Source organism: Saccoglossus kowalevskii, chromosome 10 (genome assembly GCF_978046115.1).
Source record: "Saccoglossus kowalevskii chromosome 10, keSacKowa6.1, whole genome shotgun sequence".
Lineage (NCBI taxonomy): Eukaryota > Metazoa > Hemichordata > Enteropneusta > Harrimaniidae > Saccoglossus > Saccoglossus kowalevskii.
The window spans coordinates 9,369,593-9,397,097 of NC_140650.1; the positions used below are offsets into that span (position 1 = coordinate 9,369,593).

The 27,505-nt window shown below is 32.4% G+C and overlaps 1 protein-coding gene across 1 annotated transcript in view; it reads left to right on the forward strand.

The window, feature by feature from the left end:
- LOC100375775 (uncharacterized) overlaps positions 1–27,505 on the forward strand; it is a 64,928-nt gene that overhangs the window by 6,130 nt on the left and 31,293 nt on the right. The window contains exon 2 of the mRNA XM_085504222.1: positions 11,104–11,558. Coding sequence (XP_085360348.1) covers positions 11,104–11,558 — 455 coding nt within the window. The remainder of the gene's footprint in view (positions 1–11,103; positions 11,559–27,505) is intronic.

A 27,505-nucleotide genomic window follows, 5' to 3' on the forward strand; every position in this document is an offset into this window, starting at 1 on the left:
AATGCCACTTATTTTGACCAGGAGCACCTCTGTAATTGACATAAGCAAATGCACTAATAATATAGAAAATATATTACTGTAGAATACTTTATATTTGTTATTTTCCCTGATGGAATGATTCCGTGAAAATAAAATCCAGCGAATATACTTTTTTCCCTATACTTCACATTAAACTCATCAAAAATCAGTAAAAATAAATTCCATACAAAAAGCCTTTCCAGCAAAAATTAATTCCAGCAAAAATAAAATATTTCACAGTATATTATTTTATATGCATCTTATGCAACAGCTGCAGACGAATGTTTAACTTTCTGTGTTTTGCATGTGAACGAAACTATATATCAAGTCACACATTGAGTCACACAATGATTTGATATCCTGTGGTGCCATGGGTGTGGTTACTAACTTCAAGGGACTGTAATCTTGAAATTAAAAGCATTTCAGAAAGGATGTGGTGTTTGGAACAGGGCGATCAAATATATGTTTGGTAATTCGCCCACATCGCTGGAGTGGCTCATAAAGGATTTGGGGATTAATTTCACCAAAGTATGTTTCTGCGTGCAAGAAAATATAATGCAAATTGATCAGCTATTTCATTTCAACTTGTCAAATGTCTGCAGAAGTTAATTATGATGGACATTGGAGGTTGCGACAGGCATGATTTTTCAACCAATATGTCCGGCCCAATCAACTCGCTGTTTTTTTTGTTTTTTTTAATGAATAACATAATTTTGGTGCATTTTGTGCATTTTACATTTTTCTATCATATCACAATAATAAGGCCAGTTATGTGGGTTTATTTTTAAAAAGGTGACAAAGTTGCATTGGTGCTCGGTGATTTATGTCTCTATCAATAAGCCAGCTGATGTTGCATAATTTTTATCATGAAATGTTTAGAGTTATAGCAATCTTGTGTTATGTTCTATACTTGCTAAGGTTACCATAGTAACATCTGTAGTTGTATATGTTTCTATTCAGGCCTATAAACTGATAACAAAAATAAACTTTGCGTTTCCTGTTCCAATTATTGCTGTCAGTGACCTGTAGAGTATGATTGATAAAGCAGTTAGGGATGCCATTACTGGCCAAGAAATTCATTCAAGTTAAAGTAGGAAAAGTACAGGAGTGTGGTGGATACACACAAATGTTTGATCTATCCGTTTTAAAACTAATTTTAAAACTGTTTAGTTTTCTGTTTGATCCATCCGTTTTAAAACTAATTTTAAAACTGTTTAGTTTCTGTTGCTTTGTTGTGGAAAGACATTTTCGTCACTAGCTGTTTCGACATGTTGATGATTTTGTGAGGTTAGCACAAAAATTGTAATTAACAACCCTAGTGAATATCGCTAAGCATTTTAAAATAGTTCATGATTTTCCAAATTCACTAAAAAATTATTTCCAGTGAAATTAAAGTGGTCAATCCCTAAATCTTCCCGAAAATTATGTTTTGTTCATTTTAAAGTAAATAATGAATCAAAAAAGCATGTAATTTATTCAATGTTGTGATCACAAAATTAAGATTTCAAATTATGATTACATAATCTTTCAGATTTTCACTCACTGTTTGTATTCATGCATGAATGAAACACATGTTTCATGATTGGCTAGATTGGTATCGTCAGGTGACCGATGAGAGCCAATCACAGCCCATCTTCCTTTTGACTTTTATTCATTGAGCATTTCAAATTAAATTGAGCATTTTATAGCTTGATGACCTTGCTTTTCAATATATGACTTATTTTCAACAAAGACATGTCTGTCATTTGCATAAGCACTTGAAAATATTCGCCAGTTTTAATACATATCAAATCAATTTATTTATTTGAAGTTTACGGTTAATATACTTTAAAAGAATCGGAGATCTTTAATCATACTAACAGTTGAAAGCAGATGCAATATTAATATAGTAATTGTTATAAGCTTATCAATTACATTGTACACACTGAACCAATGTAACATGTTAGTAAAAAAAATGTTCAGATTATTTAAATTTCTTTAAAAATGTCTAATATATACTTTGTACTAAACAGATGTAATTTGATATTATAAGTCTGGGTTCTAATTGGGATGAAAAGGCTAAATTGCTGGAGTCTTGTACTTGAAATTGTTGGCACTTTAAGCAAGGTGATTTTTAGAATCACATTAGAGGCAACTGGGGGTCCATATTGTGTTAGCGGTCGAAATTCTGAGAAGATGACGGAAGTAAAGCTGTGCAAAATTTGTTTTCTTCACTTTGATTTGCTCTATTTTCTTTTACTCCAAAGATGTTGAATTTCCTGTAATTTTGTTTTTCCCATACTGTGGAATACTTTATTTTCGCTGGAATTAATTTTCGCTGAAAAGGCTTTTTGGGCGTTTTGCTTGGAATTTATTTTCACTGATTTTTTCATGAGTTTAATGTGAAATATAGGAAAAAAAGTATATTCACTGGATTTTATTTTCATGGAATCATCCCTTCAACGAAAATAACGAAAATAAATTCCAAGCGAAAATAAAGTATTTTACAGTAGTATGAAATACTATTTTTCCAAAGTTTCTACTTAGCAGTTTAGTTCTTGGGATGTCTAAGTTTTTTTTTTTTTTAATGCGTTTACCATATTGAAATTTTCGAGTCAGGTAGAGTTCATATGTCTAGAAATGTGCAGAGAGTTTAACTCCTGAGCCTGTGTCGTAATATTAGTTGTAATTTATGATTCCCACCCAAATCATGCGTAAGTAATGAGGCCACGATGTCATAAAAATAATTATTTGGTATTAAACCTGCAATTTTCAAATTTTTTTTTAGGAATTTTGGTCAAAATTTGTTGATTATGGAAAATTATGTCCATTTTGTCCAAATTAACCAAATTTTTTACATAGGAATTTGCAAAATGTTGAACTAAAATTTTGGGGGGATAAATTATGGTATTTACGGTGGTAGTGTATTCGTAATCGCTCCCAGTACATGAACTATGAGGTCAGATGATTTTAATTTAGTCTTCACTGGTCTACTAGGTTATTGTAATCAGTAAATTGGAACAGTATGCCTAAAGTTTCAACTTTTGACCTCCAAAACTTGTAAACAAATTGTTTAAAGTTTTTTAATGTGTGATAATATAGCCCGTTGTCAGTCAATTAAATATTACTGTGAATGAAACGTGCACGATTAAAACTGTCTCTGAGACTAAGTGGTGTTTTACTGAACTCAAAGTTAGATCACAAGTGAACCTGCATATATTTTTTCCAAAAATTTGAGCTTTAGGACAATGATAATGTCCATTTGGTCCAAAATTTACAACAAAATTACAGAAAAAATAAACATAAAAATGTTATTGCACTTTTCGCATTCAAAGTATAATATTAATAAAATTGATCATCAGCGGTGAGAGAGAGCAGTCAATATTTTTTCACCAAAAAAAAACAAGCACTTTTTACCCTAAAAAGCATTCAGAATGTATGGCATAAATGTTTTAGTTTGATTTTTTTCTTGAATTTGAAATTTTCAGCAGTACTGAACTGCCTAGTATAAAATAATTTGATTTAATTTCATTTTTTTATATGAGACTATCTTTTGTCAAAAATTTCATTTCAAATTTCTTTCGTCCAGATATGGAACAAATCCACTTTGAATATTTCAATGATTTCAAAGTACATATGCAAATAGAATTATCTCCTTAACTAATAATTTAAATTTGCATGAAGTCATAATTAATTAACTACAGAAGTTGAGACTGTAGCTAGAAAATTAAAATATAGAAAAAAATGCATGACTTTCTCCTGGGTTAGATTATTTCAACTCTCCTGTGTCAAAAGTCTATAAATATTTATGAATTGAAATCTGTTCTTAATAAATCTTCATCACAAATATGCCAGATAAAACATCTAAATAACACACATAGTTACACAGTCTGGTTCATCAAGAGTTTTGACGACATTATTCGCACTCGCACATTCTCCGAAGTTTAGGGGATTTCAAGACGTATACAAAACTAAGTATCGTGCAACTAAGTGGTTGGTTTTCAATACTGTTATTTGACGCTGGATCCAGCTAGTATCGGTTTACAATTAGACTATTTTTGCCTTTAAGTCGTGTACGTAGTCAAACACCGATCGTTGACTGGTACACATATCACTGGCATATCATCTTTTCCCCCCATACTCATTGATTATATCATTACGTGTTTAGTTTGTTGGGAAGAAAAAACGACACACATTACAAAGTGTTTCTGTATTGTTACGTGAATGAACTAGTATCATGTCGGAGAGCGGTTCTATCAGATGGCAAGGTAATCCAATTCTATTTCACTCTTAGCACAGCTGTGTACAGTAATTTATAAGGTCAGACCAGTGTTTAGTTGTAGACTCACTACTCTCATAAAAAAAAATCTTTATTCGTTTTTCCCTTAAACTATATCAAACCCAGCTTGACTTTCCAGATCTTAGAAATTACTTGGCATGTTTTTCTGTAAGGCCCAATCCTTCATACTTATTCACTATATTAACAGAGAGCACACATCCACAGCGAGTGGGACTCTTTGATTTCTAGGTATTTATATTCCATCAAGGGGTACCCATTACTTGCATTGAATGTACTGTGAATCCAATTAACCGTTACTGCATGTTAGTGTTAAATGAGACTGTTTTGTTATATGACCTGTACGTCTCTAGCCTGCTGAGTTATAAATTGACAGAATTAATAATAGAATATGAAGATATAACTGCATTCCTCAGTTTACCTCATGTTCATATTATGTCCAGAATTCTTTTTTCTTACTTTTCCCATAAGGTTAAAGGTCAAATGATTTTTTATTGTTGAGATCGCTAGAGGTTACCTCTCCAGACAGATTATAGCTTGCTTTTTTTTCCCATGGAATTTCCAATTGATGAGATTATATATTTTTTTTAACATCAACATGGTTTTTTTTTTGTGGCATCAACTTTTAAACTCATTTTTTCAACATGTACGTTAAGACAAGTTGTTACTATTTAGTTGTCCAAATGATAATTTTAATTGCTCCGGGATATCAAACTATCTTTAGTGTCAAGCTCTGCATGTCAAAGAGTTTGCAATTAATAATTTTAATTTGAATCATGCAGTTTAGAATAAGGGAAAAATTTACATCCCCACTGTGTATTATTAACCTTTTCACACCAGTTCCCTCTTTTCATCACAATTTCACAAAATAGTCCTGTTTATAGTCTGCACTTTCCATCAGAAGATTGAGACAAAAATAGCCAAATTTTTTCAGTAAAAATTGATTCAAATTTTTTCTGTTGGCTCCAAAATTAGGGTTCATTTTCAGAAATACTGAAGAATATAAGAAAAATGCATTAACATTTGGGCAAGAAAGTCTAGTGGTGAAAAAGTTAACACTGCTTACTGATTATTTGATCACCAAGAGAAATGATGGCCACAGATTCAAAAATATTGTAGACTGAAGCTAGCCTGCATTGAATGTTGGGATGTCTGAACGCCGAATCAACATAATTATCAATGTTATAATCACCCACGTTATTTTAGTGGTACTCCTAAATTCGATTTCAGGATTTTGTTATTAGATATGATTTCTTATGAATCTTCAAAAGCCAAAGGCCTAATGGTGGTTATCGGGTCAGGGAGATGTTTTCTGAGGAACATAAGAGGAAATTATGATAGAGCTGTTTTTTTTTTTAATTAGTTAAATTTAATGAGAATGCCTGTTTAGAAAAGTTTATAACTGATATGTTAGGAATGATTCAACTCAATTATTTCGTCATGATTTTTCATGCCAGTTTTGTTTTCAGTTAAATGAAGGTCAAAAGCCTATAAACAGCTGCATCCTGTAGTTTCAGTCAGTCATATAAGTTTCAGTATGGGGGGAGGGGGGTGAATTATACATATGACTTTTGTTTAAAAATAAAAGCATGTCATACTTATGGGATGTAATTTTTAAAATGGCACTCTATCCTACTGAGTGTTCTGGTAGAATGGTGTGCTTTTATTGTTAACTCTCTGTTTGAATCCCGGATACATTTGGGGTTGATATTAATTCCGGCTTCTTTATTTGGGGGTTGGTGTGTGGGCTTATTATACATATAGGGTAATTCATGACTCGCGCATTTCATTATAGTGTGGTTTCATTTCATGTGAACTCTATGAATAAATCAGTTGGCAACAGGATTTTGTCAAATTATAGTAGTCTAGTAAGGTCAAAAACCTAAAATAGATATCCTGCAGAATGTATCAAAAGCAAATAGTGACAAAGTTTTGGTTTAAAAATTGTGAAAAAGTAAATTTACCGTTAAAACATGGAGACATTGAGTTGATATGAAATATCAGGAAAAACTGATTATAGAAATGAACTGATGGTGATGTTCATCAAAAATCCTTGAAATTACAGATCTCATGAATTCTACAAAGTCGTTCATTAGATGATCAGCATGCAATGAAATGAAAAATACAATTTTGAATTTTTTAAAAATTATCAATTTGTTGAGAAAGTAATCTTTTACGGTCTGGTTCATGTGATGTGTTTTAATTTGAGTTGTATGAAGACTTTATATATACAAATTTATAAGAATTTATTAGTTGTACAAGTACATTTACACTTTGAATGTTAGGAATTAGCACATTTTTCTGTTTTTTCTTTCACCAAAATATAGTATAAGATTTTTGCCTGTTTTCATATTTTCTTTACATTTTTGATTATTTTTTTCCAAATGGTCGCAATCACTAATTGGCTACAATGTTAATCAAAATTTTAGAAAAATATGAAAAATTTAAGTGGATTTGATATTTGTGAATGGTGCCATAAATTGACTTGGGCACTTAAAGGATTAATTTGGAACAAATAGACTAACTGTAAAACCTTTTAAGTTCACAAACTTGGCGGAGAAACAATGAATTATTTTGTTGTTCTACATGAGGATTTAATTTAGCAAATTTTACTTATTAGTGAAAGGTGACAAAAGTATTCAGTCGATTTACGATGATGTGAGGGAAAGTAAATCTGTTCAAGTTATCTCCCATTCCTTAATGAAGGCATTGCCAGTCATAGATCAAGTCTATAAGGTCCCTGGGACCGCCACCTAATCATATCAAACCAAGTCTTCATTATACTTTCACTATAGTTGTGAATAGTGAACTGAATTATGATAACTACCAGCAGTGAGTTAGTAATTGTTTTTTTTGTAAAACTTCTGTTTTGCATTTATGATGTATACCGTATGTTGTTTCTAAAGCAAATGTATGTTCTATGATAATACCACATTGGGTACATGCATGTGTCATATTGTACTTCGTGTATTTTAATACTTTTATGCAGTCCCAATGGGTAGTCAGTTTTCACATTGGTTGCCAGGACAACTCCCAATGTCAACCCCTAGTGTAGTGTAAACTAGTTTGGTTTTTTTATTACCGCTCCTTGAATCTTGATTTTTATTGCAATTCTAGTCCAAATAATGATGAACCTAGGTTATCTGGACCAACCCCACCCAGTGTTCAATTTACCCAGTCAAATCGTTTAAGATCCACTGGATTTTATTTTCGTAATTTATAAATTACTTTCATATGAACATGTGCAATTACAGTAGAACTCTTTATTTGCAAAGCAAGTGAATATGTTCAAAATTGTGAGATGAAATCCCAGTTGAAACTAATGCCTTAACAGTGTTTGAATAATAGGGTTTCAGCAATCAGAATTGAAGGCTGAGTTGTTCCTTCTTCATTGCTATTTTTCTATAAGGTATTAAATATGTCATTTATCTAACTTTAATATTTGTAAATTTTTCACTTTTGGAAAAACCTTGACTCCTTTGACCATCATAGGCAACTTTTGACACCTTCGGGAAAAAAAACCCCAAACCTGCATAATGTTGTCTACATTTTTTCAAAACAATGTTGATCAAGACAAAGCCAGTGGGAAATTATTTTTATTTGATCCAAAATTAATGAAGAAATTACTGAAAAATACATAAACCCCTACAAAATGTTGAGCTAAAATACTGAGAAAAAATGGTTTCTTCAAAATGTCATCCAGAAAGTCTCAGGGAGTCTTCGTGTACTCGTCAAATTAAAGCAATAACTGCAATTTCAGTTCAGAGTAATTAATTAAAGCATAACCATGATACTGATTTTCACTGGGTTTAAATTTCAATTATTTACCATTTCAGGTATATTCTGTGGGTTTTAAATTAACGTTTTATCATTTAGACAATGTGTTCTATGCTAAATTTTACCTATTCACTGGGTTTTAATTTAGCGCATTTTCCAGTCAGCGAAATAAGCAAAATTAAAATGCAGTTAATAATTAATCCTTTTACAGTATTAAAGCATATGCCAAGACAATGAGATGTAAAATAAGTTATTACAAACATTGCTTAATTATTAATTCGTTAAAAAATGATAAATATAGTTGTGAAAAAGAATCCACAAGTTCAAGAACACTGAACAAAAGACTGACAAATCATGCACATATACCAAATAAACAACTGATTGGGTTACTCCTAACCGTTTGTTTGTAGGACTGTATCATCTTCATTCTCACCCAATGTAATGTGCTTACTGAAAACATTGCAACCATCTGTTTAAAGTTAGTAACATCTGCACAAATAACAGCAGCCTGTGGTATTGTTTTGAGTGAGTCTGTACTTGGTGAAAAACATATTGCATACCACATGTGAATGATGGATGAGTTGATTCATGGCGTAATTTAAAACAATTTTTTTCTGGTATTTCTTGTTTTGTTGCACATTTATCACAATGTTGGATGTACATGATGAGAGGCGATTCTTGTTTTGTTGCACATTTATCACAATGTTGGATGTACATGATGAGAGGCGATTCTTGTTTTGTTGCACATTTATCACAATGTTGGATGTACATGATGAGAGGCGATTCTTGTTTTGTTGCACATTTATCACAATGTTGGATGTACATGATGAGAGGCGATTCTTGTTTTGTTGCACATTTATCACAATGTTGGATGTACATGATGAGAAGCGATTCTTGTTTTGTTGCACATTTATCACAATGTTGGATGTACATGATGAGAGGCGATTCTTGTTTTGTTGCACATTTATCACAATGTTGGATGTACATGATGAGAGGCGATTCTTGTTTTGTTGCACATTTATCACAATGTTGGATGTACATGATGAGAGGCGATTCTTGATTTGTTGCACATTTATCACAATGTTGGATGTACATGATGAGAGGCGATTCTTGTTTTGTTGCACATTTATCACAATGTTGGATGTACATGATGAGAAGCGATTCTTGTTTTGTTGCACATTTATCACAATGTTGGATGTACATGATGAGAGGCGATTCTTGTTTTGTTGCACATTTATCACAATGTTGGATGTACATGATGAGAAGCGATTCTTGTTTTGTTGCACATTTATCACAATGTTGGATGTACATGATGAGAGGCGATTCTTGTTTTGTTGCACATTTATCACAATGTTGGATGTACATGATGAGAGGCGATTCTTGTTTTGTTGCACATTTATCACAATGTTGGATGTACATGATGAGAGGCGATTCTTGTTTTGTTGCACATTTATCACAATGTTGGATGTACATGATGAGAAGCGATTCTTGTTTTGTTGCACATTTATCACAATGTTGGATGTACATGATGAGAAGCGATTCTTGTTTTGTTGCACATTTATCACAATGTTGGATGTACATGATGAGAGGCGATTCTTGTTTTGTTGCACATTTATCACAATGTTGGATGTACATGATGAGAGGCGATTCTTGTTTTGTTGCACATTTATCACAATGTTGGATGTACATGATGAGAGGCGATTCTTGTTTTGTTGCACATTTATCACAATGTTGGATGTACATGATGAGAAGCGATTCTTGTTTTGTTGCACATTTATCACAATGTTGGATGTACATGATGAGAGGCGATTCTTGTTTTGTTGCACATTTATCACAATGTTGGATGTACATGATGAGAAGCGATTCTTGTTTTGTTGCACATTTATCACAATGTTGGATGTACATGATGAGAGGCGATTCTTGTTTTGTTGCACATTTATCACAATGTTGGATGTACATGATGAGAAGCGATTCTTGTTTTGTTGCACATTTATCACAATGTTGGATGTACATGATGAGAAGCGATTCTTGTTTTGTTGCACATTTATCACAATGTTGGATGTACATGATGAGAGGCGATTCTTGTTTTGTTGCACATTTATCACAATGTTGGATGTACATGATGAGAGGCGATTCTTGTAGAGAAATGCTATTTATTTTCTTGATTTTGAAATGATGAGTGTAATTTCCTCTTGGCTTCGGATCTTGTCAAAAATTATCCAGGCTTGTGAAAAATGACAAAAGGGTTATCTTTTCACCTCCAGTTCCTCTTTTCATCACAAATTCACAAAATAGTCCGATTTATAGTCTGCACTTCCCTTAAGAGGATTAGGACAAAAGTAGCCAAATTTTTTGAGTAAAAACTGAAAATTGACTCAAATTTTGTCAGTTGGCTCCAAAATTAGGGTTTATTTTTCAGAAATATTGACGAATATAAGAAAAAAGTGCTGACAAATTTGAGCGAGAAAGTCTGGTGTTGAAAAGGTTAAAGGTCGACTGTGTCCTACTTGTGAAAGGTGGTGTTGATTTGTTGAATGTTGGTGGTTGTCAGTAAAATGCTTTATTTATGTCGCTTGTTTTGCTTGTTCAGCGTGAACAAAATCTTTGTAAATGTCATCAAAACCAAAAATAACAAAGTCACACTGAATGAATTTGTTCAGTTTGACATAAAAAAAAATTGGATGAAGAAAGGAGTTTTTAATTTAAAAAAAGTTGTTCTTTGTCTACATTACTGCCTGAAAAAAAAAAAACTGTTGTTGATCCTTCTGGATGCTAAAAATTTACACTAACCAATCTAATAATGTTATAAATCAGTCATTTTCTGTGAAAAAATTACTTTGTGAACATAACTACAGGTAAATGCATGCATGGCAAAGCACCTTCACCTATTTCCATGGAAAATTATGTCTTTCTGGTCAAAAATTAACAGGGAAATTATTGAAAAATAAGGAAAATATGCAAAATGTTGCACAGAAATTATGGCGGGAAATATTATGGCGTTCAAACATTTATTTATTTATTTATATTTGCAGAAACCAAACAACCGAAGACTCATAAGTTCCGAACCTTTCCAAGAAGTAGCACTCCCAAGAAACCTAAGCGTAAAGATCGATATAAAGATCGACGAAGTTTAGACGCAGAAGATATAACTAGTTATATGGTGGAACCATCGATCCCGAAAAACCTACCTGAACCAGCTTCCAAACACCATAGAGTGGTCGTAGCTATTGACTTTGGAACCACATTTAGTGGATATGCCTACAGTTTCACCAACGATCCCGAGTATATTCATATTATGCGCAAATGGGAAGGCGGCGATCCTGGCGTGACTAATATGAAAACACCGACCACTCTACTGATGACCTCTGATGGACATTTCCATTCTTTTGGATTTAGTGCCCGTGATTTCTATCATGACCTCGACCACAGCGAAGCCAAGAAGTGGCTTTACTTCGACAAGTTTAAGATGACGTTACACACGAGCCAGGTAAGATTACTTTAATTTGCCTTTATCATGTGGCAGCCATTGCTGACCAATTTGCAATCCAAGCCTTGCCTTTAGATACCTTGCAATTATAAGATGTATATGATTCACCGCTAGTACTTTCCATCCATACAAAATTAAAACTTGGAATGCATATAGACAGTAATGGCACCCACAATTTGTTGGTTAATAGTATGATTCTTGATTGACACTGAGTGTGTTTAATTTCCTTCAAAGGCAAAGCTTTTTCAGTTTCACTATGTTTTAAGAACTTTCTTCAGTATTTTGCTAAAAAAACCTTTGGCATTATGCCAGAGGTTATTGAAAATAAACTGCATGTATTGTTACATCATTGTTTATAATCATTGTGTTTATTATCAATGATTAAATACAAAGTTTATAATTCCTGCTGCTTTCCGGTCCCCTTGTTTTGAAATTGGTTGACCACTGTTGTTTTTAGCCTGCAGCGAAAACATTATCTTCTGTCATTGCCCTGTTAGTGAAATCTTCTGTCATGTTGTATTTCCTGTATCCTGCATTTCCTGTATCGTGAAATACATTTGTTTCACTTGGAAATAAAATTAAGCGAATATACATTTTTTCCTAGATTTTATATTCAAAAATCAGTAAAAATAAATTCTATACAAAACATTCAAAATGTCTTTTCAGCGAAAATGAATTCCAGCTAAAGTAAAATGTTTTACAGTATGAGTATCGCTTAGTTACACTAATGTTCTAAATGTACTTACTAGTATTAATTTGTTAGTACTAACACTATGTGATTGTTGCAGTGGTAATTCTATGTTGCGTACGAGTGTGTTACACATCACTGTATCATTACACAATTACAAGCCACCCCCACCCCCCATGCATAGCAAATTAAAAACAGTGGACAGTTTTCCTTTCTATCTTATCTATGTCTTGTCTGTAAACATTGTTCTCTGTGAAACGTGTAAGAATTTTATAGATGGGCAAGGCGTTGACAGTTTCTTTATGTTCTTTACCCATACAAATAGATTCTCTTCATTTACAAGTAGATTTTCAAAATACTGTTTTCTTTCAATAATATGATTAAATAAAACAAAACATAACACGTAAACAAAAAATATTTTGCACAAACTAAATTTTACTGATTATACCATTCCTGTGCAAGTCCCCTTTTTCTCAGCTCCCTCTCATGATGTTCAGTAGGGGCCCCAATAAGGTTGATAGTCACAGCAATCTGGGTAATGTGATCCGAGTTGGATTAGAAGGAACTAGGAATTCTATAATGGTGTGTATGGAATGTTGTTGGAGCTGATTACAGATTGACGACACTTAATGATTGGTTCAACACCATAGGCTTGTGAGATAAAGAAACAAATTCCTGATTGCCATTATGTCTCTATAATGATTTGTATAATGTTTGCTTTTCCAATTTCTATGGTCTAAAAATAATCCTTTACATTTTAGTTTTAATTCACTGCTTTGCTTTGATCACTTATTTAGTATATCATTAAAATAGTTCGCAATTGTGAAATTATTATTGTTTAAAAATAAAATAATGAAAATTATTCACGGTAAAAGTTCCATTCATTATTGTTAATTTTATATTACATCTTGTAAATGCATTAATTATTCACTTTTTTACTGAAAATCCATAAATTTTAAAATCCAGCGATTATGATCAAATATCAAAATCGGGGAATTAATTACCAGTGAGGATTACAATTTTCACAGTAGATTGAAAATTCATATATTCTTCCTTAGAAAATGACTGAAAATAAAATCTGTTCTCACCAAATCTGAATGATCTGACAAAATAGTGAAAATAAATCACCAGAAAGTTTACTTAACATAACTTGATTCAAGGTTTCATAAGATGATGGTGAACAAGTGATGTGATATGTGTGGAAGATCTCGCATGAATTGAATAAGTCACACGAATTGTGAGATTCTCACAGAATCACACAACAAACTTATAAATGCCAATGCCTATGAGTGAGGTCATTGTTCGTCTTGTTCGTAGCTGTTTTTGCTAGAGTCCTTGCATATTTTCTAAACGTGTATACGTGTTTTGGAATACAGAGATAATCTTACTTGTTTGTGTTTATGCAACCAAACCTATCAAATCGTCCACTAATTCTGTGATGTAAAATGTTTGATTTGAATATTTTTGATTGACACGATTTTCAGTACTCATGGAGACTCACATTTTAATGGACTTTTTCTTCCAACATTGTGCTCTTTTGTAAAACTGAGATTGTAAGTAGTTTGAATCAAAGCTGATATTTTGAGATGGATCAGAATAATTTTTCACTTCATCTTTAAGCCTACATTTGATTACATATTTGCTCTATTTAAAGTTCATGAACTTTGGAACATTCTAGACTGTCTTCCATTCAATGGAATTGTTGATAATTTACATGATATTTTTCATAGTAACTGTAAATGTTTTCAATCCAGTGAAAGTGGCTGTAATACCTCTACTTGCGCCATTTTAAAGAAAAGTCACTGCTAACATGAACATTTTTTAAAACTTTGCTGAATTATTCTTTGTGATTGATGATTTTAGTAGTTCTTTATCATCAAAGAAACATAATTTTGACAATTGTTTTAATTTACTAGCTTGACTGCATGGGTTTTTCTAAACCGGGTAACAGGGGCGCACCACCCTGATACTCTCGGCTGGCGCCCTCTTACCGAATTGCCGATTAAACTTTAAAGTCATAAATATATTTCTTGGGCCGCGCACTTCCGCTCTGCCGTACAACATGAAATCTTTCTCAAATATATTTTTCTCTGAAAACGTCCCAGCAACACCAGCTGACAATGTGTCTGGACACCAAATACACGGAAATTACTCAAAAATATTTCAATGGCGATAGATACACCGTTAAAACAATGCAGAAACCTTCCGATATGGCGTTTCTAGGTCGATCCGCCATGTTGTTTCTGTGCTAGCTTGGCCGCTCCACTCCCTTGCCTGTGTGTGCTCCCTCTTGTTCATTTTTTCTAGAAAAACACCTGGACTGTAAATACTTAACTGGGATTTGACAGATAAAAACTGGCTGACATCAATATGTGAACATTTGTTGTGTGAGCTCTGCCTATACATATGTGCAGCTTTTGTCAACTTTTGGCACCAGCAACAAAATGATGTTGTATAGTCTGCTCCTCCACACATGAAATGTTGATAAAAATTAACAAACCTTTTGATCAAAAACTAAAAACAATATCTGAAACAGTTCATATGAACCAAAATGATGATGAAATTTATTAAAAACTTTACAAAATGTGAAAGTATTTGTACTGAATTTTGGATGCAAAAAACATCTGTCAGTCAAATGTAAACTGTTTGTATGTATTATAATATTGCAAAGAAATAGATTCTTGTGAAGCATATGATAGCATGAGTATTCAGAAAATAATTAATATGGCAGGTATAAGTTATGCGTGAGGCCAATCGGGCTTCTTGACAAATAAGAAATGGAAAATATTCTAGGAGAATCTGGCTCCAGGATAAATTTCAATTCTGTAAAAAAACTCTAGCAACAGTCAGCAGAAATTCATCTATTAGTCAATTTTAGTGCAGATTTTAACACCCATCTAAATGACTCTAATCCTTTTCTGAAATTCACTCATGCATGACAGATTATAAAAACTTTATTAGTTCAATTTAAAAATAAGGTAATTAACACATTAAATATGTACAACTATCTATTCTACTTTTTTGTACATTTGATAATATTTACAAAGAATTCATTACATTTTTGTAAAACCCACAGTGCTTGTTGAGTGAAGAGTGAACTTAAATGTTTTGACTATTGAGCTTATTTTATTATTTTTACAGCATTGTTGCTAAATCAAATCAATGTCTGTTTTTGAAAAACCTTCATGTTAGGAAGTTAGTTATGTTAGGAACTTTTATGTTGATCACACGACTATGTTAACCAAAATTCTTATGTTAACCACTTTTCTAAGTGATGTCTAACTTATGTTGATGTTTTGCTAATACACTTTGTTATTCTAATCACATATACTTTTAAAAACAGCCAAAGTAAAAATCCAAAACATGACAGACTCCTTGTATACACATATGAAGTGTGTGGTCCTTACTGAATAGCACTACAGGAGATCCAGTCATTCATTGACCAATCAAAGATAAAAGCTGACTCCCTATACAACTCTAAACTAATCACAGTTTCCAAAGACAAATAATTATGAGGTAGTAGCTACGTGCAGCAAATATGGTCAAATACATGAACTTGAAGTAGCAACAATTATATTTTAAAACCAACATCTTAGCTACATCTGGAATTGAGGACATTATGAATATAAGCAAAAACATAGCTAGAACATATGAGCTAAAGAGAGAGATTTAAAAGTATACACTCCAGAAAGTCAACTTTTGACTGCCATTATCATGAGTATCATCCACAAAATAGTACAACTTGGTATTTTTTCTTCTCAATTTTGAACTGACACTGTATTAACATATGGGAGGGAGGGGGTTTGAAATCGATGCAAATTACATAAACTATAGAAAGCTCATAATATTGTTCATAGCACACTATATTAAGATTCTGTGCCACGATTGGTCAATACATGGTCACATGGGTTATATAGATGAAATATTCCCTCTATGGGGATAGTTCAACAGACTATTCATCACTGCTTTTGCATGGCAGGCAGGGACAGACTTACAAAGTATTTAACAATGATTCACAACAGATTAAAACCCAATCACATTACATATGTATCTTATGAATCCTTATTCTTTTAGTATATTGTGTAATTACTGCATCAATGATGGCACCCCAGTAGGAGGCGTTGAGTGCGCAAGTAAAACTGAATGTTATGTGCTTCTACACTGTAAAATGTGTGTGGCAGAGATACTCACGGCTGTGTCTAAAAATAAACCTTATCAGTTACTGGGGGAAATGATATTGGCATGACCATGAACTTGGGGGTGTGCCAGGACTGTCTGTGATAATGATAATGAAGCTGCTGATGAAACAAGTGAGTTCAGTGGTACGTGCGAATGTGATGGGTACAGGAAAGTTTAGCTTCATTTATTGTAACTTTAATAATTATTATTTTTTAGCGCTTATAAGACTCTTGAAAACGTATTGACTGGACATGAGGACAATAGTCTATTTCCCTCTGAGGGATTTTGAGTTCCCCCCAAAAAGTAAGTCTACAACAGAAAATTGACTGATTTTGTGGAGGACTCAAAATCTCGAGGTGGAAATGGATATATACTATTGCCCAAATAAGGCCAGTCATTATAAGTTTTATATAACATCACATCAGGATTTTCATATCCTACTCAAATCAAGCACTGTATCGCCATAAGTTATAGTGTGCCGTAATTTTGCGATATTGAACTGGGTATCTTCATCCTACCATATTAGGAAATGCAAATTCCAAATATGGAGCAACTATGTGCCTCTAATAATAAAAACAAACATGACTGCCTCCAGGGTTTGACCGGACCCTGCACAAAGAAGTTTGCTAAATCTATTCTAAACGGTGTCCTCGTAATAGACTATTCAGAATGTATGTAATCCATATATTTTAGACACATAGCACTAGTCAATACAACATAATACAAATAAAAATAACAGTAATAATAGTTTTCCATATTCCGTTTTACAGTGTAGAAGCACATAACATTCAGTTTTACTTGCGCACTCAACGCCTCCTACTGGGGTGCCATCATTGATGCAGTAATTACACAATATACTAAAAGAATAAGGATTCATAAGATACATATGTAATGTGATTGGGTTTTAATCTGTTGTGAATCATTGTTAAATACTTTGTAAGTCTGTCCCTGCCTGCCATGCAAAAGCAGTGATGAATAGTCTGTTGAACTATCCCCATAGAGGGAATATTTCATCTATATAACCCATGTGACCATGTATTGACCAATCATGGCACAGAATCTTAATATAGTGTGCTATGAATAATATTATGAGCTTTCTATAGTTTATGTAATTTGCATCGATTTCAAACCCCCTCCCTCCCATATGTTAATACAGTGTCAGTTCAAAATTGAGAAGAAAAAATACCAAGTTGTACTATTTTGTGGATGATACTCATGATAATGGCAGTCAAAAGTTGACTTCCTGGAGTGTATACTTTTAAATCTCTCTCTTTAGCTCATATGTTCTAGCTATGTTTTTGCTTATATTCATAATGTCCTCAATTCCAGATGTAGCTAAGATGTTGGTTTTAAAATATAATTGTTGCCACTTCAAGTTCATGTATTTGACCATATTTGCTGCACGTAGCTACTACCTCATAATTATTTGTCTTTGGAAACTGTGATTAGTTTAGAGTTGTATAGGGAGTCAGCTTTTATCTTTGATTGGTCAATGAATGGCTGGATCTCCTGTAGTGCTATTCAGTAAGGACCACACACTTCATATGTGTATACAAGGAGTCTGTCATGTTTTGGATTTTTACTTTGGCTGTTTTTAAAAGTATATGTGATTAGAATAACAAAGTGTATTAGCAAAACATCAACATAAGTTAGACATCACTTAGAAAAGTGGTTAACATAAGAATTTTGGTTAACATAGTCGTGTGATCAACATAAAAGTATGATTAACACATGTAGTGTGTTAACGTAAGTGTGTGGTTAACATATGAGCGGTTAACTTAAAAGTATGTTAATATAAGACTATATATAAATGTATGAATAAAATAAAAAAATGTGATAAATGCATTGTTGACATAAGAATGGTTATCAAAACGTGTGTAAGTTTAAGGTTAACGTAAAAAGTATGTTAACGTAAGTGTATGTATTAACACAAAGGACTATACATGTATATTAACATAACAAGTTTAAAACAGATTTAACATAATTAGATAGCATAAACAGGCATGTGGTTAAAGGGCAGAGGTTGTCAAGTTCTGTTCGATATGGAACTCATGGTGAGTACACAATGCATGTAAAATACATTGTTTGTTTACATGAAATTGGAACACATGCTGCGTGACAACCACCGCCCTTTAAAATAAATCAAGTGTGCGCATTAGGAAAAAAACGTATATGCAAAATGAGCTCCCACCCTGTCTATCTCAGGGAGTGTTTTCTTGAGGGACAATTTCTAGTTTTTGTATGTGGGTTGCAAAAATAATATAATGTTACCATGTGTAATAACATCTGTCTCACAAATTGGGTGGGTCTCACATATTTTGAATTGCTTGTAGCTTTTTAAACACTGATAAATCAGTCATTCGTGGTGTTGGCATGTGACTTTCATAGCCTTAGGAATACTTAGTTGCTGAAATATAAATGTAGATCAATCGTAACTTTTAGTTTTAGGAGCAGGGCCATGTTTCAGTGTTGCCAGTTGCAATAAAAAAATAAACAAATAATTAAAATGTAAACTAAAATTTTGACTGACCAATGTGGCAACTCAAAAGTAAAAAATAGAAAAAAGAAAAATATTGTGGTTGTATACTTTACAGAGGATGTTCTATGGATGACGCAATTGTTACAATTGTGTGAAATCCATGAACAGTAAGGCGAGGGTAGCCGCTGGAGTGCTATCAGTAGATATAGGTTACCAGTTCATTTCAGAAATTGGTAGTGGAGTCAGAGCATATTTACAACACAAAATTTGATAGGTTAAAAAAAAATGTAGTAACAAACAAGCTGCTCTCTGATTGGTCAGAATGTTAGGTTTTAGGGTGTGTGTTGCTAATCAAGCACATTTTTATAACTACAAGGTTCGTTACCTCAAATTTTTTGATAAATGAGTTTTTCTGTTTAGCTCATCCAAATCTTAAAGTTGATATCAAACTTAGTTTACAAATTAAATTCAACCCACTAGAGAATTTGTAGTTTCTGGTGTTTTGATACATATTATCAAATTTCATTCCCAGTGGTAGAATTCAAAGCAGTCTCTGTAAGTCTGTCAGTCTGTAAATGTAAGTCTCTTAATGCACAAGTGCTAGATGAAATAGTTTGAAAAACAAAATGGTTGCTGTGGTCTTCAACTGTATTTGTAAAATGTATTTTGTTATAGTTATTGTACAAAGCATGTTCAGATTTTGTTCAATACGTCACAATCTCTTTATCCAAAGTTTGAACATGCGCGATAAGATGACCATTGTCATTTTGATACTTTCAAAAAATGTCTAAAATCAAGTTTTGTTAAATTTTACTGATTGATGATATACAAAACAACAGTAAAATATGATTTTCTGCTGAGCCAGCAAAAATAACGAAAATAGGTGAAATAAAAAGGAAAAAAAAAATGCATAGTAAAAAGGAAAAATTATACTGAAACAAATACCAGACAAAAAATACAAAAAAATTAATGGAATCCAGAGAGGAAAGCGGATACAAATGTATGCTGTGTATTCTCTAATGTTTATACATTGTTGTCATGGCAACCCTCATTACTTAACTTCTGACCTCCCCAGGTTAAAAATATTAAACTTTTAAACTCCAAGATGAGAATGCTTCTTTTGATCTTTTAGCTATTTTCCAAATATTCACGGTCAGAGGTCGCTGTCTGCCAATCACTCATAATCTTTGTTGACTTGCTTATTTCCAACCTTTGTTATTTTACTACTATTTTATCAGATACCATGTTTTGCCTTCCTGCGAAATATTTACGAGAAGTGTGAAGTTTCTCTCATTTATTTTAATCGTGGTAACTTTATGTTTGATAACTATAATTCTCAAATTTTCGAGTGCATGTTCTGTGTAAATGTCAGAACAGTGATCAAAGGTATCACATGCTGAAAATTATCTGAAAAAACAATCCCCACCTTAAAAAAATGTTGTGTCCTCTGTGTCTTGGAATTTTTGTTTCCGTTATTTCTTAAAAAGGCATAATCAGCAAAAAATTCATGACGATAGAATTTTTTCTCATAATTGATAAATTTTTGTTTACAATCTCATCAAGCTTAGTTAATTTTTTTTAATGAATTCAGAGAAAAATTATAAAAATATGAATTAATCTAAAACATGTAATATTGTGGTGAATTTTTCATTAAAATTCTCAAAGTAATAACAATATAAGTCAAACTTTGTTGTAGTCTGTGGGCTCTAAAATTAGCTGCTACTCTAGACAGATAGACAATATGCATTGTGGGCGTGTCTTGAACACATTCCAAAGATGGTGTACAACTACTAGTATCACAAACTAAAAAAATAAAGTGGATACAGTTTATCACTATAACCCCTTTAGAAACAACCCGGAGGCGATATTTACGATATTTGACCTAAAATCCAGATTCCTCAAAAAACAATATACTGTTATTGAATTTGGGAGTTACCAATTATATAGATGAAGGCAAGTTAGACACAAATTCCAACTATGCTATTATTTTTAGAATTTTTATTTATGGAAATGTTTTTTATTTATTTTTAATGACTGAGTTGATTGGTATGATGATGTTGTATGCTAGTGGGTGGGCAGTGGTAAAATAATCCATAGAGCTGATAGAAGCCATGTAGGGGGGCTTGTCTAAGGCAGACCAGTCTGTGATAATAAATGAAATGCTAATCTCCCTTGTATATGCTGTTTTGTTTTTAAAATTAAAAGTGTTGATTATTTTTATTTTATAATATTATATAGAATCATTAGTTCTGTTTATTTTTAAATCCTCAATACTTTCATATTTTTGCTAGATCTTATGAGGGTGTGGACCATTTGAGACATTTTTGCAATACTGTACTTATAAAGCAAAAAACAGGGTATTTGCTTTCTTATAAGCACATGTGCATACTACTATAAACTGCTTTTAATTTCATGAAAAACAAATTTTCACAAATTTCGCTAGTCACTGAAAATTGTGAAATTTGTTGGTATCGGTAGTAAAATTATCTTTACGGTCCTATGTCAGTGATTTTCGCAAAATGTTGTCTTTCCGAATGACATAGAATCCTGAATTCCCAAAAATTTTTATCAGTGAAAATTTACAAATTTACAGTATACTATTAATATACTATACTATTAATTACAATATACAATTAACCTACTAATATCTAATCCTTGGAATTTTACGGCCTTTGGTTAAAAACAAAATTTGGCAAAAATAACTGGCACTTTTTTCTGGTACAAAATTAAATGATTTTATATGATTCACCTTATTAGTGATGTTTATAATAGCAACAGTGTAATACCACATTAAATAAATAAAAAACAACATTAAATTGCCATTTTGTTGGCATTTAATTTACAGTTTTTTTTTTTCTCTCAAAAAAAATAATTTTATTGTTTATGTGTTTGAATTATTTAATGGCCATTGAATTGATTAGACTTTCGGTAATATATTTCAAAATGATTTTCAAAAATTGTTAATTCAATCTAAATTTGCATATACTGTATTTGCTCTATTGTGCGTATTTAAATTACATTGATATGGTCAAAATAGGTAATATTTTAATGATTCAATATACAACAAAAGCAATTTGGGTTTAATATTGGTGATGCGTTTCTATCAGAGCAACTATATATGGTACATATTTTTGACATACAATTATATGATTAACGAAATCTCACTTGTACTTGCACCTTGTTCATGTCAATCACCTTACGTTCATTTCAACTGTAGATTCATTACTATATATATAGTCCAATATAGTACAGTTGCAATGTCTTGAGAAAACAACCATAGTTCAAAGATCTCCCAATGGACCATACCACCTGTGGTCAAATACATGTTGAAAAATATTTGCTTCATGTTTTTTATTTGCTGCAGTAAGTATTCCGTCGGGTCAAAACTAGACCTGTGTTTGACCTGTTGCAGTGGGAATAGTTTACATCATAAATTTATGGACATTTTTAATGAAATATAAAGCTGTCTTCAACTATTTGGAAACTAGTCTCGCACTTAATGTAGTACCCCACAAGTTTTGTTCATAAAGGACATTCTACGGTCAAAACATAGGGTGTATGGTCAAAATATTGTAATTTTTATCGTGTCGTATCTTTGTAGATAAAAGGAAATGTGTATGAGGGGAAACAGTTTATCCTCATTCTTGTTGTAGATGAGAAATGCATTATGGGACCTTTCATTTCTCAGTTCAGAAACAAGGTATATTCAGTAAAACAGCTAGATGATGAGAAATGCATTGTGGGTACATTGTGAATATCAATTAATGCAAGGAATACCACGTATATAGTAGTGAAAATGTGAAGATGGTTTTTGTGTAATTAAAAAGTCAAAAAATAGAGGATTATGTGTTTCTCTTAACTGTCTGCAATGTCCATGGCCATTATTTTCCATGAAATACTTAACACAATTGACCAATGTGTTACCAAAAAAATATTAACATGTACAGATGTAAATATCACCTAGACAGCTAGTTATGTACAGATGTAAATGTCACCTAGGCAGCTAGTTATATACAGATGTAAATATCACCTAGACAGCTAGTTATATACAGATGTAAATGTCACATAGGCAGCTGGTTATGTGCACATGTAAATGTCACCTAGGCAGCTGGTTATGTACAGATGTAAATGTCACCTAGGCAGCTGGTTATGTGCACATGTAAATGTCACCTAGGCAGCTGGTTATGTACAGATGTAAATATCACATAGACAGCTGGTTATGTGCACATGTAAATGTCACCTAGACAGCTGGTTATGCACACATGTAAAAGACTCCTAGACAGTTATGTGCATATGTAAATATCATCTAGACAGTTATGTGCACATGTAAATATCACCTAGACAGCTGGTTATGTGCACATGTAAATATCACCTAGACAGCTGGTTATGTGCACATGTAAATATCACCTAGACAGCTGGCTATGTGCACATATAAATATTACCTAGACAGCTGGTTATGTGCACATGTAAATATCACCTAGACAGCTGGTTATGTTCACATGTAAACATCACTTAGACAGTTATGTGCACATACAAATATCACCTGGACAGCTAGTTATGTGCAATAGGAAGTTTAATTTTTGTTTATCAGTGGCCAGTGTCCTGGCATACTTGTATTACTCTTTGTTTGCTTAACACATTAAATGCCAAAGTAAACACAAAATAAATCGTGTAATTTTTTTCTTTATTTTTAAAGAATTTTGATCAAGATCTGTTGACAACATGAAATTATGTTTATCCGGTCCAAAATTAACAGAGAAATTGAAAAAAAAGTGTAATATGTTTCACAGAAATTTTGGCTTGGGGGTTAATGGGTGTATCAATATTTATTTCGGCAGAGTTACAATTTTCACTTTCCTGGGGAATTTTGAGCTTGTAACTTGGAGTAGTAAATCTAAAATATAGTTTGAAGGAAAATCACGATATTTTGTTGTGTATGTTGTTTTTGTTAGGATGATAACCCATAATATAAAGAGAAAAACAAAAAAATATGCATGGTGTTATCATTATGCTACGTGACTTTTGTCAAATTCCCAGAAGGTTGTTGACTTCAGCATGTGCACTTTTGACTTAACAGTAGTTGACGAACTCACTGTCATGCAGCGTGTCTGTGTTGTAATTTTGTCGCTCTCTGGTCATTAGATTTAAAACATTATTTTGCTGATGTTAAAGATAAGCGGGTGAACGAAAAACTATTTTTAGAATGTGATAGAACCATACAAGAACAACATTACTTCGTTATTGATGCTCTTCAGATTAAATTGTCACATAATGTCGTTGGCGAAGTTTGGAACCACAGCTCAGCTGTTAGCCAATCAGAAGGTGTTTATTAGTCGTTTAAACATCTGTAGTGATATTTTTTCAGTAAGAAGTATTGTGATTAGTTGGTGACCATTCTCACTATGAGAGATAGTGAATGTTCATATTTTGTGTGTGAATATTTCATTACTAGTATGATGTAATCACCTTATTTATTTGTAGTGATGATGAAATAATGTGTTATTGTTGTCTAAAATTAAAACACATAAAAACTAAGGACATGGTAAAGAAGTCTTTGGCTTATATTTATTTCATCAATGCTAGAAATGTTTTTTTTTTTAAAGTCATTCTAAATTCATCTCAATCCATTTTAATAATATGATTTTCCTCAGAAAAATGGAAATTTTTTTCTTAATTTTGGACCAAAATTGTCATGATTTCTCATTGAAAAATGTAAAAAAATTATGCAGATTTATTTATTTGAAAGGAGTAGTAGACCCCGTAAAATGGTTATGCAGAAAATCTGATATGCTTTCAAATTTTTCAAAATTTTGATTTAAAAATAGAAAATATTTATACCAATTTTTCTGAGCACTGATCGCTGTTGACATCTTGATAAATGCACAGTTCATTGCATTCCATACTTCAATTTCAACTGTGTTCAATGTTCAGAAAAGGGAGGAAAGTCAGCAAGTATTTCACTTTAATATATTTAAGTGAAGTAAAACTATTTGTAGAATATGAAAAAGAATCATACAAGAAAGAAATTACTTCGTTGTAGCTGCTCTTCAGACTTAATTATGCGTACAAAAAAAAGTAGGAAAGTCAGTAACACAAACTCTAGTTTGAACTTTGACCCGAATGACTTGTTTACGATAAAGTTTGATATAGGACTACATTCCTTGTTTTTGACAGCTATGGTCTGCATCTATGATTTAACCCAACCCTTCTTCTAAAAAGTGTGTCACATTTACTATAAATAAGAGCATCTTCATAATAACTTGCCTTCTTATGTTTGTCTTTGCTCAAACTTTCACATCTGTTGTATTTTTCCAAAAAGTGTTTATTCTTTTCACAATTGTTAATTTTGATGTATGATCAATAGTTTTTCTGTAGTTTAATTCAAAATTAACCCACAAATTTGAAAAATTTCACAATTTGGTTCAAAAATTCCAAAAATTTGTTTGAAAAGTTGTAGTCAATGTTGGTGAATTGTATAAATTTCTCATTGATAGTTTGACAGTTTTTAATAACTGCACTAAACAAAGGTTATTCATTTTGTAATGACATGTGTGGTATTTTAGTGACAGAAGCATTCCAATACAAATTCTTGTCATGGTTGACGGTCAAAGTCAGACAAATGTCAAGTCCGAGGAAAGAATTTTTTATAATGCAATTTGTGAGTGGTTGCACCAAGCAATGGTGGTTTTTCTGATATCAGAGTGTCATCAAAGTGACTTTACTTAATGCTGACTAAAAACTGACAATTTTTACAGAAAATTCTAGTTGCTGGTTGCCAGTCAGGTGCCTTGTATACGCAGTGAGTCACATTGCCATTTGCTTAAAGGGGAACCTTCCAAGCCCAGGGATTGCACCAAAAAATCATGGGACACTATTGTTTATGTTGTTTACAATGTTAATCTATCTTTTGTTATCCATTGTAATTTTAATCCAGAAAGTAAATTTGTTGTGAGATTAGGCTTAAATGGAGATGCCCCTTTAATTGTAACATTGCACAAATGCATAAGCATGATGAGCAATTAATTATTCATTGAGTTGCCTCATGTTGGGCAGTTACACAAGTACTTGTCTTGTCTTTGATGTTACATAATGGGTTACTAGGTGCCTGGCCTCAAAAATCACATTTTATAAAACAATCTTAGCCATTTGGGCACCAAATCTACCTTTTTCCACCATTCATAAAATAAAAAATATGTTACATTTTTCACTGATTTTTTTTCTGAAATTTTTTACCACCTACCGATAATAGAAAATTATGTCCATCGGGTTTAAATGATCAAAAAGAAATCATCAAAAATGTTGGCAAGAAAGAATTATGTAACGTTTGTAAATATGAATTTACAGAGAACTATACAAATTGCAAATATCTTCTTTGAATAGTTTGCCCTGGATAAAATCATTGTACATTTATAAAATCTGAAACAAAGTATTAAATGTCTGGTATTATGAGAAGTGACCATGGCGTTCCAGAAACCAGTGAAGGATGATGATCTTAAATTAGACACGTGTGCCAATCAGGCTTCACACTGGTTGGACTACTCAAAAGAACTATCTGTTATGCCCTGTGAATTGTTTTTCATTGGTGAATTGAGTTGAAATGGGAATGTGGTTAAAACCGTAAATGATGACACATGACAGGGTCTAAACCATGTTGCAACAGCTGTCTCCCATCTATTTCAAGTTCTTAACCTCTACCCTAAATGTGGTGGAATTCCAACCACACCTATCAAAGTGGGTCTAACAACAGGGAACATAATTGTTGATTAAGGACCTCGAAAATTACTAAAGTATATGTTTATTAACAATTACTGGTATTGAAGTTCAAGTTTATTAACCCAACTGCTGTTTCTAATATCTATTGTTTAAAAAGCTCCAGCAAGTAACAACTCATATTTTGCTGACATTCTGTCTCCAGTTACTATACAATTTTCTAATTCTGCTTTCATAGATATACAATGTATATTCCCAATATTAGAGAAGGACCCTCATTTTTACCCCGCCCAAATTTTATATATTTATTGGTACTATCTTTGTTAAGGTAGAAGCCTACTCATAATTTTTGTAAAAGTTGGTCATAAATTGCAATTTTTTCCCGGTTTCTTATGAAAAATCATGGAAGTATTTTCCCATAGCACAATAACATAGCATTCTTTTGTGTGTTGCTCCCAACTTTGTTAGCTCTGCTGCCGACTTTGTCGATCAGAGCTTATATATGAGTGATTGTCCAGTGTCGTCTGTGTCAACTTTTAACTTTTTCGACTTCTTCTTGAAAACTACAAATCTGATTGCTTTGATACTTGGTGTGTATGTATCCCGGGTAGACCTCACTTAGATTTGTTCATTTCATGATGATATCTTCAATTATTTAATTTTGATAAATATTTTTGTCATTTTTGGTAAAAAGTGACATTTTTGACTGTTTTGACAAGTTTGATGGCTTTGATAGGTACCTCATGTGAATTGATCACAGATTTGTTCATTTTGTCGTGATATTTTCAATTTTTTAATTGAAATGTTTATTGCTAACAGCACAGCTATCTCAGCTGAGAGGCTACTTGTTGAGTCAATATCCTCCTATTGCTATTGCCTGGAATACAATTT